The sequence below is a fragment of the Heterodontus francisci genome, chromosome 10 (assembly GCF_036365525.1).
Source record: "Heterodontus francisci isolate sHetFra1 chromosome 10, sHetFra1.hap1, whole genome shotgun sequence".
NCBI lineage: Eukaryota > Metazoa > Chordata > Chondrichthyes > Heterodontiformes > Heterodontidae > Heterodontus > Heterodontus francisci.
This window is the reverse complement of record NC_090380.1, coordinates 68913133-68928811: the sequence shown is the minus strand read 5'-3', so window position 1 is coordinate 68928811 and position 15679 is coordinate 68913133. Positions and strand designations below refer to the sequence as shown.

Genomic DNA, 15679 nt, shown 5'->3' with positions numbered 1-15679 from the left:
AGTTCCAGGCACTCACCACCCTCTGTGTAAAGAACTTGCCTCGCACATCCCCTCTAAACTTTGCCCCTCTCACCTTAAACCTATGTCCCCTAGTAACTGACTCTTCCACCCTGGGAAAAATCTTCTGACTATCCACTCTGTCCATGCTGCTTATAACTTTGTAAACCTCTATCATGTCGCCCCTCCACCTCCGTCGTTCCAGTGAAAACAATCCAAGTTTATCCAACCTCTCCTCATAGCTAATGCCCTCCAGACCAGGCAACATCCTGGTAAACCTCTTCTGTACCCTCTCCAAAGCCTCCATGTCCTTCTGGTAGTGTGGCGACCAGAATTGCACGCAATATTCTAAGTGTGGCCTAACTAAAGTTCTGTACAGCTGCAGCATGACTTGCCTATTTTTATACTCTATGCCCCAACTGATGAAGGCAAGCATGCCGTATGCCTTCTTGACTACCTTATCCACCTGCGTTGCCACTTTCAGTGACCTGTGGACCTGTACGCCCAGATCTCTCTGCCTGTCAATACTCCTAAGGGTTCTGCCATTTACTGTATACTTTCCACCTACATTAGACCCTCCAAAATGCATTCCTCACATTTGTCTGGATTAAACTCCACCTGCCATTTCTCCGCCCAAGTCTCCAACCGATCTACATCCTGCTGTATCCTCTGACAATCCTCATCACTGTCTGCAACTCCACCAACGTTTGTGTCGTCCGCAAACTTACTAATCAGACCAGCTACATTTTCCTCCAAATCATTTATATATACTACAAACAGCAAAGGTCCCAGCACTGATCCCTGCGGAACACCACTAGTCACATCCCTCCATTCAGAAAAGCACCCTTCCACTGCTACCCTCTGTCTTCTATGACAGAGCCAGTTCTGTATCCATCTTGCCAGCTCATCTCTGATCCTGTGTGACTTCACCTTTTGTATCAGTTTGACATGAGGGACCTTGTCAAAGGCTTTACTGAAGTCCATACAGATAACATCCACTGCCCTTCCTTCATCAATCATCTTCGTCACTTCCTCAAAAAACTCAATCAAATTACTAAGACACGACCTCCCCTTCACAAAACCATGCTGCCTCTCGCTAATAAGTCCATTTGTTTCCAAATGGGAGTAAATCCTGTCCCGAAGAATCCTCTCTAATAATTTCCCTACCACTGACGTAAGGCTCACCGGCCTATAATTTCCTGGATCAATTCAGAATCCAAATCAAAAACAAATGTGTGTTTATTCTCAGACTGATTGATGTCTTCTACTTTATGCATTGTAATTTTTTTTTACAGATGTTAAAGGTTGTAAGGTGCAAAGTAGATTCAACATTCATATGGTTGAACTAATGTAATACTTACTGTAAGAAACAGTATTCTGGACTGATGAGAAAAATGAGAGAACAGTATTTACTTTCTGATAGATTGAGCCAACAGCAAATGTGAAGAAAAGCAAAGATGAAAAGTGCAAACACTGAAATTACAAATACTAGAAATATACAGCATTTATAAGGAAAAAACGACAGGTTAACAATTTGAATAAAGACCCTTCATCAGAACTTTCAGATGAATGGTCTCTACACAAAACATTAACATCCCTTTTTCCCTGCTGAGGTACTAATGGACCTGCTGTGTGATTCTAGCATTTTCTTTTTTCCATGAAGAAATATATTTATTTAAGTATTAGGAATTTTCTTTCACAACAGTGTCGCTGTGTCAGTCCAATGAAATAATTGCACCACTCAGTCAGAAAATTGCTGGCATTATTATTGTTTCCCCAAATAAAAATGATCCAGAATTGTTTTACATTTCAGACTACTACATTGATGCCAAGTGAGAGGAAAATATACATTATGGCTAATGCTACTGTCCCAGTTGGCCAGGCTTTCAATTACTGGGATGCTGTAACAAATAAAACTGAAAGCAGTGCTTGTTTTCTAAAATGTAATACATGTTTAAATTCTAAATAACTCTAAGGTCACTGGTTGTGAAATACAGTACACACCCTGGCCTACTACATATTCTCTGTGGAATTTCTGAACACATTTTCAAAAATGAAGTAAACTACAATACACAACATATTTAATTCTAGATAAATTTGTGAATTATCCCTGTTTTAAAAACTAACACTGTCACTAGAAATTGTTATGCACCACAATATATTGTGTAACAACACCATTGAGCTTTACAAGCACATATCTCCCTCCTTACACCCTTCAGCAAAACCTTTCTGACTGTTAAGCAGTAATATTAGTTCAACTCATCTCGTCTCCACAACTTGGGAGTGGTACACACAAATAAAAAGATATATTTATTTAGCACATTTCATAACCTCAGAACATCGCCAAGTACTTTACAGCCAACAAGGTACTTTTGAAGTGTAGTCACTCTTGTAATGTAGGAAATGTAGCAGGCAAATTGTGCACAGCAGGGTCCCACAAACAACAAAGTGATAATGGCCAGATAATTTGTTTCAATGATGTTGGTTGAGGGATCAATATTGGTCAGGACTAAACTCTGAATTGTAACAGATCTTTATTTTTAAAATCATAATTAAAATTTTTGTTCCAACCCACCCCCATAAATTGAAAAATGATGAATGAACTCCCTCCATTCACAGGCATCATGGACCAAATGGCTTCCTTCTGCACTGATTCTATGATGGCGGCCGTAGTACAGTATTAGTCCGAAGAAGAGGAGGCTGTACCCAAAATACTGATCTACTCATGCTTTGTATAGACCTTTCTTTGTAAATATGTGTCAGGTGTAATACTGGGTGAGAGGTACAGTATTACTACAGCTCTTCAAATTTCACTCACCTTCACTCTACAAACTGACAGCATGGTTACCTTCACAGTATCCAGCATTTATTTGTTTGCTCCTTGGTCAGCTAAAAACGAACAGTACTTATCATGAGTGATCTCAGTAACCTGGTGTGATGCTAATTTCAAATGTAATTTTGAAATGCCTTGCATCTTTTGTTTTGTATCCATTTGAATGTGTTCTATTGCAGCATCTCACAACATCATGTTAAGTAGGTGCTTTCATTTTTGTTTAACTTCTTTTGCTTTTTAGTTTCACTGTATATCTTTGTTGATGCATACTGAAGATGAGGAAGAACGTTTTCTCTTAACATTTCTGGTTGGAATCTGATTTGTACAGGATGAGACTATTTCTATTTAGCTCCTTACTGTTGGTGCAAGTTTTTCTCCCTTTAATACACAATAAATATGCTAAAACAAACAAAAACACCTCTAATTATGGATATGCACACTTTCCATGATAAGCATCAGCTACACAAACTTTCTTGCAAAAATGCTGACTATAGTATGGCTTCCAAAACTACTGTTTGTTCTTTAAGTCAGCAGAGTGTTCAGTGAGTAGTCTTTAAATATTTCCAAAATACAACTGAAAATTGACATTTTTCCCAATAGCTGTAGCAAAGTATTTTCTGAAGCTTTTCTTTCAGTAATTACGAAAACAATACTCAAATTGGTATCAAATGTGATTTTTAGATTGCTTTTAAAACTTAGTCCTTGGGGTTTGCAGCATTTAATCAGAAAGGCCATAGTTTATTATTTTTAGTAATGGTATCCACCATAGTGACCCTGTTGATGATATCCATCTTGGTAACCATGGTAACTGTATCCATATTCATCCTCTGGACAACGCATACCCAAGGATTGTTGAATGGCCATTTCTTGTCGTCGAAGCTGCATAGAGTCAACAAGGTCATAAACGATGGCCATATTCCACATGGGAGTAGGATACCATGACTTGACATTTCCATCCTTCCCAACCAGCAACATTGAAAAATACTCTGGGCTCACTTGGAAATAATTCCGTAAGTCTTCTACCAAGGACTGGGAGAGCTCTTCGCGATCAACAGTTGCGGTTCCTGTCAATGTAGCAAACAAAGCCAACAAACTTGTTTTACCAAACATACGTTTAAAAAAAAATTCTTCATTTTAAACACATTTTCCGTGAAACTGCCAGTTATAACTATATCCTTCCTTAAAATACCTAATTAATTATTAAACCACCATATTTTACTGAAGATTAAGTTGGTTAACTTAAGTTAGACTGGCAAATCCAAAGATTATTTGACTAAAAGAGAAATTTAGTACCTCACGTAAGTAACTACTATAAAATGCTCATTTATACTGCACTAGGAATAGACTGCTTCGGCCTTTAAGTGATTTTCATATAATTTATTTTGTATAGCAATAGAAATACTGTATTGTCATGCAGGCCCCCACCTGCCAAGAATGAGGCACATTGGTTTTGTCATATGAACATAGATTTTGAACTTTTGCTGGAGGGAGGAAATGACTTGTTTAATAGATCAGCCGTGGCTGGAAAAAACATTTGCATAATAACAGACGGTGCTTGTGTAGACAAAGGACCATTCCCTGACACATTCAACCTATAATGGATGTTGATCACTGGACAGTCAAGGGGTGGGGAAGCACATTCCGGGGCCTGCTTGGGTGATGCAATCCACAGGGGCCAGGACTGGTTGGACCAGCTGGTCACATGACTAACTAGCTGTTCCAGGGTTTTTTGAACTAGCCACAGAGAGTTTGAACTCAGAAAGACTTTTTACTCCTAGACTGAGAAGATCTCTCCTGTCTGCTCCTAACTTTTTGTCATAAGCCTCTGAATCCACTGAAGACACATGAACCCCAAGAAAAAAAACTGGGCCGCAACGAAAAGCAAGATCTACCTACAATCAAGGACTCTACAGTGAACTCGAAGAACCACAACAAAAACTCTTCAGATATTGCCTCAAACTTTTCCACTTTATTTTTCTTCTGGTCTTTTCTGTCTCTATTTGCATGTGTGTATTGCATATACATGCTAGCGTGGGCACGTCATGTATCCGTAGGCATCAACCGAATTAGAGTTTAAGTTCAAATTTAATAAATTTCAACTTTTCTTCTTTAAACCTAAGAAAATCCATTTGTGCTGGTTTCTTTGCCTTATAATTGGAAAGCAGTGAACAAGGTTTCACCAAGGGGGAGCTAAAAGCACGGTGTGTTTAAAATTAAACCCTGTTACGGTAAGACCAGGTGAAGGCTGAGAGGGACCCCTAGACACCTTTCTCACTGGGTTGTAACAAATATTTGGGGGCTACCATCCTGGATTTTACCCACAGACAAATGAGAGAAATTGGAAGTGGGAAGCCAAATTGTTCCCAATCAAAAAAGAGCAAGATTTCAATACAGGTTTTCTTGTGGTTGTGTGTGATTGAATACTAACATGTCTACGACTGAAGCTAGCAGCTCTCCAAGCCAGGGTGAAGTAACTTGGGATAAGTTAAAAGTGCTGTCTATAGAGAAGTTGAGAAAAATGGCTGAGCAGTGTGGGATCACTGTACGTGGCAAGGCTAGGAAGTCTGAACTCCTAAGACTAGTGACCAACCATTTTTCCCTTGAATCTGAAGAAGTAGAAACAGGGTTAGAAGTAGATCCCGACAGGGTATTGCTAGCAAATCTACAATTGGAACAGAGGAACATGAATTACAGGAGAGGGAGGAAGAGAGAGCCTTCCAGAAGGAATGTGAAGGGAAAGAAAGAGAGGAGAGAGAGAGAAAGACAGGAGAAGGAACAAGAGAGAGAGGAAGAATATTCCAGAAAGAATGCGAAGAAAGAGAGCTGAAGCGGCTTGAGTTATCTGGGGTGGGGGGTGAGGTACAGAGCTACCCCAGTGAAAGCATGGCCAATATTTTTATTTTTAACTTTTTTATTTAGAGATACAGCACTGAAACAGGCCCTTCGGCCCACCGAGTCTGTGCTGACCATCAACCACCCATTTATACTAATCCTACACTAATTACATATTCCTACCACACCCCCAACTGTCCCTATATTTCCCTACCACCTACCTATACTAGGGGCAATTTATAATGGCCAATTTACCTATCAACCTGCAAGTCTTTGGCATGTGGGAGGAAACCAGAGCACCTGGAGGAAACCCACGCAGACACAGGGAGAACTTGCAAACTCCACACAGGCAGTACCCAGAATTGAACCCGGGTCGCTGGAGTTGTGAGGCTGCGGTGCTACCCACTGCGCTACTGTGTTCACCCAATATGCAGGAGTGTAATTCAGGGCTGGGTACAGAATTGTTAAAACTAGCTCAACTAATTCCAAAATTCCACGGGAAAGATGTAAGAACATTTTTTGTGTACTTTGAGAAATTGGCAAGGCTGCTAAAATGGCCAGCTGAGACCTGGCCTCTTTTATTAAAAGCAAGCTAACCAGAAAAGACCATGAGGTTTACTCCCTGTTGCCAGATGAGAGTTCATCAAATTACGAACTGACACAAAATGCTATCCTCGGGGCATATGAATTAGTACCCGAAGCCTATCACCAAAAGCTTAGAACCCTCAAGAAGCAAGCTAATCAAACCTATCTGGAGTTTGAAAGAAGTAAGCAGCTGGATTTTGACCAGTGGCCGAGGGCTTTAAAATACAGCTCAGCTATGAGAATCTCAGAGAAGTAATCCTGTTAGAGGAATTTACTACACTTTGCCACTCTCCATAAAGACCCATGTAGAGGAGCAGCGGGTTCAGAGAGGCTGGCAAGTGGCCATTCTGGCCGATGAGTTTGCTTTAATTTATAAGTCGGTCTCCCAGGGGAGAACCTTTCCTAGTCACCCCCACAAATCCAAAAAGGACAAAGGGTGGGAAGGTAATAGGAACCCAAGCAGTCCTGGGGGAGAAAGGAAAGCAGGAGACACAGCGGGCCCTCCTCCAGCCAAAATGGAAGCTGCTGTGAGCAAGAGTGAGACCCAGACACCTGTGTGCTTCCATTGTAATAAAAGCTGACTGCTGCAACCTAAAGGGAAAGCCGGTAGGGTTAATCAGGGCATATCCGTTCAGTGAAGAGGAAGCCTGATGGAAAGCATAACAGAACAAGCTGTAGCTTTAACTGCAGTAAGAGATCCTGGTCTACCGCTGCAAGTCCAGGAAAATTTAATAGGATTCCTGAGGATTATCAGGGTTTTGTGTCTGAAGGGAAAGTAACCCCATACCCCTCGAGTGGGGCAAGCAAGCCCATAGTAATTCTCAGGGACACAGCGGCTACTGGATCCCTTTTACTGGGAAAAGACCTGAACTTCCCCCAGAAAATGCAGTAAATACCAGAATGGTGCTGAATGGTACTGGAGGGCAGTGTATACCTGTACCTGTACACCGGGTGCACCTGGAGTGCAACCTAGTTTCGGGACCAGTGACCATTGTGATTGTCCCTAGTTTGCCTGTGGATGGGATTGACCTGCTCCTAGGTAATGATCTGGCAGGGGTGAAGGTGGTAGCCCTCGCAGTAGTGAAAGAAAGACTGCAGGAGGCCAGACAGACAGGGCAGTGGCAGGAGACGGACCCCTGCAGTTTCCCTGAATTTCTAGTGGATCAGACCATGATCAAACCAGCTCTCCCAGAGCAAACTACATTGGCACTGCAGGCAGAAGACCAGGTCTGTCTGAGACTTTCGTTGGAAAGTTAGGAGACCCAGGGAATGAATTAAATGGATATTCCCTAGCTGAGGCTCAGTGAGCCGACCCAATATTGTGAGAGTTAGCATGGACTGCACCCTTTTAAGTGAAGCAGAGGGAGTTCCTGATTGCTACTATTTAAAGAATGAGGTACTGATGAGGAAATGGAGTTCTCCTCACAGACCTGAGGGCAAGGATTGGACAGTAGCTCACCAGTTAGTCGTGCCACAGAGGTACCGGGGAGAAAAATTAAGAAGGACCCACGAGGCTACAGTGGCTGTACATGCCAGTATATGAAAGACCAAAGCCCGCATACGATAGCAGTTTGACTGGCCAAAACTCCACAAAGAGTAACAGGGTAAACCCTGTTACGGTAAGACCAGATGAAGGCTGAGAGGGACCCCTAGACACCTTTCTCACCTGGCCGTAACAATATCAAAGATTCAAACGTTTAAAGATTCAATCTCTGCAGCCAAAACATATTATTGTATTTGAAGAGTAAAAATATTTACTTTTTTATTCACTCCATATGATGTGTCATAAAATAAAGTACATGCAGATGTCTAAGTTTGCTCTGCCAGTTTTGCCAAGACTGACGCTACGATTGAGAAGCCTGCCAAGCTTTGGCTTACACTTTTTTCCTTTTATTATGATACTTGGATGACATCTCTGCTACTATATTGTCATACTGGCAATACAGAGTATTGTTGAGAATATGAAGCCTTGTATCCTTTCCTAAGAAATCCTCTGTAAGCTTACCTGGTTATGCATACCCTCCAAGTTAGAAGTGACTGGCTGAACCATGGATTGCAGTATTATGAACCATAATGTTTCCTCCTTCCAGTATTTCATTACATGGGAAACAGAAGAAACCACATCTCTCATAGGACTTTTTGAGTTAAAATGTGCTACATTCTTGAGTTTTGTTTAATGCACAGAGCTGACAGTACTATAAGTACCAAAACAGAAGCCCAAACTTTGAAAGCTGCCACATCAGAAAAAAAATTCCTCATGGAGTTTCAAGAAAGTTTTTTTTTAAAAACAGATTTTTGTGGAGACAATAGATGCATTTATGTGAAATGTACATCTCCAAAGGGACTGGACACTTTTTAATTGACAAAACATGGAACTGTGGATGATGCTTTCGCAACAGTACTAAATGCATTTGGGCAAATCTCTGGGGGGAGTTTTATGCTCTGCCCTCTGTTGGGTTTTGGGGCAGAGAGAACATATTATCGGGTGGGATGGAACCTCACCACCTTCCTGCCTTCACCCAAATAAAGTCCGGAGCGGGAAGGCCCCACCATCAATTGAGGCCCTTATGTGGGCAATTAATGCCCAATTAAGGGCCTCATCCCGCTGCCACCAGAATTAGCCCAGCGACAGGTGGGCCTGTCGTTGCACGGGGAGCATGCCAAGCAAACCTGTGTGAGTTGCTTGCCGACTCCGGGAAGTGGCGGTGGGGGGTGGGGGGGGCGCCCGTTAAAAGGCAAAGTGCCTGAATGAGGGACCTGGCATTGGGAAGGGGGGGAACCCGCGGAGAGCCACCCCCTTGCTCTTTCTGCCCCTCCCTTGCAACCCCCACACCACAAGATTCTCCCACCATGACCTACCTGTGTCCTGGTTCCAGGGCCTTGGGTGAGTGCTCTCCCAGCAGCAGCCCATGCCTCCGCGGTGGCACTGTTACGTTAATGAGCTGCTGGCTTCTGATTGGTTGACAGCTCTCAGCAGCCAGGACTTCCGCCACTGGGGTCCTTGATCCTGGGGAAGGCCCGCCACTGTCCAATTACATGCCTAATTAGCACTTGATATGGTGCGCCTTCCCCAGAGGAAGCAAAGCGGTGCTCTCGCCAGCGCATTTGCCAGTGGTCGAGACCCCCATCACCAAGACAAAATCCCGGCCCCATTACTATTCCACCAAACATTTTCGATTTAGAAAACTTCAAAACTTGCAAACCACATAAAATCTTGATGGGGTTGGACAGTTAAAATAAAGCAGTAATATTTATCGAAAAGGGAAACCGATATGCAATACTCTTTCAGCAGAAAGATGACATTTCCAGATCAGTACTGTTTACTTAATTTCTTTGTGTGTAAGGTTTCTTATTTTTCACATGAATCAATTTTAACTTTGGTCCTTAAACATAGAACCTATATATTCCCACACATTTTACAATTTTTCCCTTGGATTTTCTGCATTGTGTACCATTTCTTACAGGTGCATAGGAAGGTGACCCAGTCCTGGGCATCAGTCAATATTACACTTCCACCACCTACTAGGAAAAGAGTGAGAGCAGTGAGAGTTGACAGTCTGACACTAAATAGCCTACCTGTGAAACATGGCTGATTTCTGTACACCATGACCCCCAGGTAGCTTGGCAAAGACTTGGATTCATGACCATAAATCTCCATATGGTAATTTCCATGTCCTACCATTCCACTGGTACAGCTTGTCACTAGGATAACTAGCTCATCATGCTGTTGATGTACACAATTGTTACAAGTTTCAGTTCTATCTTAACTGTTCTCGTGGGTGCAGTGATGCTAGCCACTCAAATAAGTGGTCCACGTTTCTTATGTTCAGGAATGTGCCCACACTGCCAATATCTGAATGCGAAACAACATAACCCAGGAAGACCCCCTTGTGATCTGAACTGGGTATTGTCTTTAACATATGCTCTAATATATGCTTCTCCAAACTTTTTGAAGATGAACTGAAAAACTTTGAGAGAGCAGATCTGGTACAAATTGTCAAGTTGCTTAATTTTACACACACAAAGTGAATACACAGCATTCATCAAATCTCACCTTGATTCAACCAACTACAGAATCATTCCTAAGAAGAATAGTCCTATTAACAGACTCACTTAACTTTTGCCAGGTCTGATTCTGACTGATTTATATCCCAGTTGCACATCAGTTGCCCGCCCACATCCACTAACCACTCCCCCCCATTCCTCCCTTGCCCAACCAAGCTATGCTAGTGCAGTTATCATATTGGCATCTATACATTATCTAGGTATGTCCTATTCACAAAAAGACAAATTTTGCAATGAGAAAATACTTATTATACAGTTCTTGGCCTTGTATACTATTTTTATACTGTTTTTGGCTTGTATATTTATTTTGAAATGTGGATTTTAAATAATGTATATTCAGCATGGTCTTAAGTTTACATTGGTAATCACAATGCATAAATTAATTCCCATAAGAATTACAATAATCCCATATTTGACATGAAGAAAACAAATATGAAGTTATTCAAGATGCAATGAATTCACTAAGGGCAAATAAAGCGAGGGAATACATGATAAACAGGAGGATATTGAAAGGGGTAGAAGAAGTGTATGGCCACAGGTCCCTAAAGGTGGCAGGAAACATAGAAAATAGGAGCAGGAGTAGGCCAATCGGCCCTTCGAGCCTGCTCTGCCATTCATTATGATCATGGCTGATCATTCAACTCAGTAACCTGTTCCCGCTTTCCCCCCATATCCTTTGATCCCTTTCGCCCCAAGAGCTATATCTAACTCCTTCTTGAAAACATACAATATTTTGGCCTCAACTGCTTTCTGTGGTAGAAAATTCCACAGGCTCACCACTCTCTGGGTGAAGAAATTTCTCCTCATCTCAGTCCTGAAATGTTTACCCCATATCCTTAGACTATGACCCCTGGTTCTGGACTCCCTCACCATCAGGAACATCCTTCCTGAATCTACCCTGTCAAGTCCTGTTAGAATTTTATAAGTTTCTATGAGATCCCCCCTCACTCTTCTGAACTCCAGCAAATATAATCCTAACCGACTCAATCTCTCCTCATACGTTAGTCCCGCCATCCCAGGAATCAGTCTGGTAAACCTTTGCTGCACTCTCTCTATAGCAAGTTTTGTGTCTAATCCCACCCACTCACTTAACATTTCCAGCAGTATGTGGAGGAACCAGCTACTGAAACAGAACTTATAGTCACTTTCTTGTCAAGTAATTTATGAGATAAAAACAAAATGAAAAGTTTTACCTGCATAAGTATTGGATACACTACTTAAAACTGCTTATGATTCAACTGGATTTATTATAGTTTTTTTTAAAAAAAGGAAACCTAAAAGAATCATCTGTCTGGTAGACTTTTGCGAAAGGAAGGTTAAAGGTCACTGCTATAAAGCTTATTAAAAACTAGCAATGAGAATAAAAGAGATCATGTAATATTGCAAAGCTTCTCACTTCTTAAGCTGCCCCTCTGGGCACAGCCATTATTTACTTATAAAATAGTGCATGTTTATACTGGAACATGTTGGCTGTCATCACCAGATACAGTTTCAGCTCTCACAGCAGCATAAGTATTTTTAAATATATCTGATGATATGAAAGTACTCTTACCGTTAATTGGATAGAGTTCCAAAACTCCTCCAACATCAATACCCAAGCCCATCAACTTCAGAACAGCCAAATGACGTAAACCTTAAAAGAGAGATTTATTCTCATGTTAATCTTATGGAATAATATGTAGACCACAACTAATTGGGTAAATTCTAGAAAGAAACATGAAGCTATGGTATTATGTTTCTACAATATTTCTCTTTCCATTTTAAGTTCATAAGTTCCAAATAAGCCATGAGCTCAGTAAACTCAGGTCAGTTTGGGAGCAGAAGTGCAGGAAAATAAATCACTAACAAAATAAGAAAGGTAAATGAAATATATGCAGAAATTCAAACACTTGTAAATATAAAAGGCCAGAAATAAGGATGCTACATCACATATTTCCCAACTTAAACAGGTTGAGTTACAGCAGAAACCATGAGATCAACACTATTACTTTTCAATTGGACACAAAGTGAATATTCACTTCTCAGCTGGATACAGAGGCCTAGGAATTGGTTCAGGCAGTCTACCAATGCAAACTGGGCACAGGAATCTCCCCGATATTGGGCCTTGGGCCTTATTTACATCAGAACAGTGAGCTGCAGACAATTGTTGTGCTACTCTAGGTATCTCGCTAGCAAAGAACATATGGATTTCTGGTCACTGTGTTGCTGGCAGCTTCCCTGAGCTAGGTTTTGCAAAAGCCAAGGTCAATCAGGAGGGAGGGAGTGCCCTGGGTGGAGGCGAGGTGGTGGCGACTGGGAGAGAGTGAAGGCAACAATCAGTAGGGGTACCAATCAGTGGCTGGCAGCATCCGGTGTTTTTCAAATGGAGGCGGGGCGAGGACTCCTGCACCTCATGGCTCCATGTTCAGGTATATATTTTTTGGAAACTTACCTTTGTGGTGGTGGCCTGAAGTGGTCTGTTTTAGGACTGTTGGTTAGGCTGCAAGTAGTTCTGCATCCAAAGTATAGCAATTTGCTAAAGGGGCCATAAAACAGGCATTAACACACTTATTTGCAAAAAGCCTAACATGCATTTCAGGTGCAGGCCCTGGACACTGCTTTTGATGCCTTTACAAATATGGTGGGCAGCACACTTCCAGTTCAGAATGTGCGTGCACACCATTCACCATACACTGGCGCCCACTGTATGGTGGGTAGGGCGAGCAGAGCACATTGGATGTCTAGACCAGAGTTTTCCAACACAGGGCAGCTTGTGGCAGAATTTCAAAGTCACTGTACTCAGTTTTATAGCTTGTGATTGTATCTTTAAAAGTGTACAGTTTAAATACAATTTCTCGCCATAAATCACAGCCTGGAATCAATCAGTGACAGAAGGAAAATGAATTTCTGACTGCAAGTCTGACCTTAAGCTCCCAGTCACTTGTCACTTTAATTTTCCATCCAACTCGTACTCTAACCTCTCTCGGTCCTTGGCCTTCTACCTTGTTCCAATGAAGCTCAAGCAAGTTCAAGGAACAGCAGGTCAACTTTCTACCAGGCACTTTGCAGTCCTTTGATCAGATCTTCAGGGGAGGAAGCAGGTTGGTGCTTGGAGTGGGGATCCCCTATCAGTGTACTGCCAGCGGGGTGGTATGCATACTTGGTATTGACCTAGCTTTTTCTTCCACCAAATCTCCTGGGCACTGGAACATGCTCTGCTTTGCCAGGTTTCCGTGCTTCCCTCTTCACTTGGCTACACTAACTACTCACACATTCGCTGGGTCTCGCATGTTTCTCTTATTTTGCTCCTTTTGTTTTATGCTGTTATCACTTCTGCCATTCAACCATTTCCTGTTCTTCACCTAATCATTTTACAGGGCATTCTGTTTTCCCGTGTATGTGAACCTCCCATTTCCCCTTTTACTTTGCTCTGTTCCTTCATAAAAACTGTAATACCTTGAAGTTCTGATGAAGGGTTATACCTGAATTTTTCCTTTCTCCATAGGTGCTGCCTGACCTATTGTGTGCTTGCAGCATTTCACTCATTATTAACAATTATTATTTAAATGGAGCACCAAGAATTTTTCCTATCCTATATTGTATTTTTTTTATTCCCTCCTGTCCTGAAGGCACAGGCTCATATTGAGATATGATTCCACACGCACCAACTGCCCTCCTATACATTGCCGAAGTGACCATTACTCATGTGCAAACTTAGACAATGACATTGGGTTTTGCCTGATTGGCCACCTTAACACTGGTGGAAGATTGGCGAAAATCCTGTTTTCTGGTGTATCTGAGGTTTCCACCGATCTTCCCCTGAGGTTACGGCAGCCAATTGGGAGAACCCCAAAGGAAATTCATAGCCTGAGTGCCAGCGACCTATTGGATCATGCAGGAAGCTATGAGGGGCAGCCCTATTAATCAACAAACTCATGGCTTCCTGATCACCTTGGCCATGGGTAGAGGCAGCACTGGAGAAAGTGTTGGAGTGGAACTCAACAGCAGTGACTGCAACTTGCAGTAACTGATGGAATGACTCATAGGAGCACATGTGATTTCCAACTGGCTGATTTATATTATCTACATCAAGATATGAATAGTCCCACTCTACATTTTTCTTCAGTGCTACCTTGTTTATCCCCAAGCACAAGTGCAGGGAGGTTTACCAGTAAATATGACCAAAGGAAACAGTTCAGCCATTAGAAAACCATCTGTGAGTTTGCTTTTTAGATGCAAAATACAGGAAGACATTAATAAATTTGCAGAATGGATATGTAATTGGTGAATGGATTTTAACATAAATAAGTGCAAGGTAGTATATTTTTGTAGGAAGAATAAGGTGGCCATATATTCCTTGGAAAATAAGAGTCTAAATAGGGGTAGAGAAACAGAAGGATCTGGGGGTTCAGATACACAAATCACCAAAAGTAGCGATGTAGGTTAATAAGGCTGTGAAAAAGCAAACCAAGTACTGGGGTTCATTTCTAAAGGAATAGAATTGAAAAGTAGAGAAGCTATTTTAAACTTGTATAGAACCTTGGTTCGATTACACTTGGAGTACTGTGCACAATCCTGGTCTCCACATTGTAAAAAGGATATGGAAGCATTGAAGAAAATGCAAAAAAGATTTACTGGAATGATACCAGAATTTGAGAGGTCATACCTATCAGGAAAGATTGAACAGGCTGGGCCTCTTTTCTAATTGATCTAATAGAAGTCTTTAAGGTTATGAAAGAAGTTGATAGGGTAGACATAGAGAAGATGTTTCCACTTGTGGGGGAGACCAGAACTAGGGTACCAGTATGGGGATTAAACATCGACTTAAATTGCTCTTATTCAGTTCATTTTCGGATGATCCCAGTTAATTACAATAGGATTAACTGTATTTGCTTTCTCTCATTCTGAATAAAACAAATCATGGTTAAGTAGGAAAATCCTTAGAAAGTTAACAGCAATGCCTTCCTAATGGCTCTCCTCTGAGATGTGCGGGTAGGTATTTTGGTCGGTAAAGGTGCTGCATCTCACCCAGGTTGCAAGCTTGTGAATTTAAGGCGTAAAGCTGATGTTGATAGGCCCACTCTTCATCAGTGGGGGTAGAAATAATAAATAAACGTCTCCGCCAACGGAATCTGAAGGAAAGAAACAAAGCAAATGAAAACAATTCCAGCCAGATGTCCTGAGGTTGCTCAGTATCTCCTGTCATCACCAGGGAGGGATAGAAATGCTGTGCTTGCTACACAAGTATTTTAAGGAAGTAACCTAGAGAACAGCAGAAAGGAAAACAAGTCATATATAAATGGAACTGGTGCCTTTTGCCAGCTATTCAAATAAGGGAAAATCCTGGAGAGAGATTTAAGTCAACCGAATTCCTTTTTGCTCGACTGG

General features: G+C 41.7%; 1 protein-coding gene across 1 annotated transcript in view; it reads right to left on the bottom strand.

The window, feature by feature from the left end:
• Positions 1 to 1741: 1741 nt before the first annotated feature.
• ccdc80 (coiled-coil domain containing 80) overlaps positions 1742 to 15679 on the bottom strand; it is a 46164-nt gene continuing 32226 nt past the window's right edge. The window contains exons 5-7 of the mRNA XM_068040676.1: positions 15320 to 15423; positions 11865 to 11945; positions 1742 to 3894 (exon numbers count right to left, since the gene is read on the bottom strand). Coding sequence (XP_067896777.1) covers positions 3578 to 3894; positions 11865 to 11945; positions 15320 to 15423 — 502 coding nt within the window. The 3' untranslated portion in view covers positions 1742 to 3577. The remainder of the gene's footprint in view (positions 3895 to 11864; positions 11946 to 15319; positions 15424 to 15679) is intronic.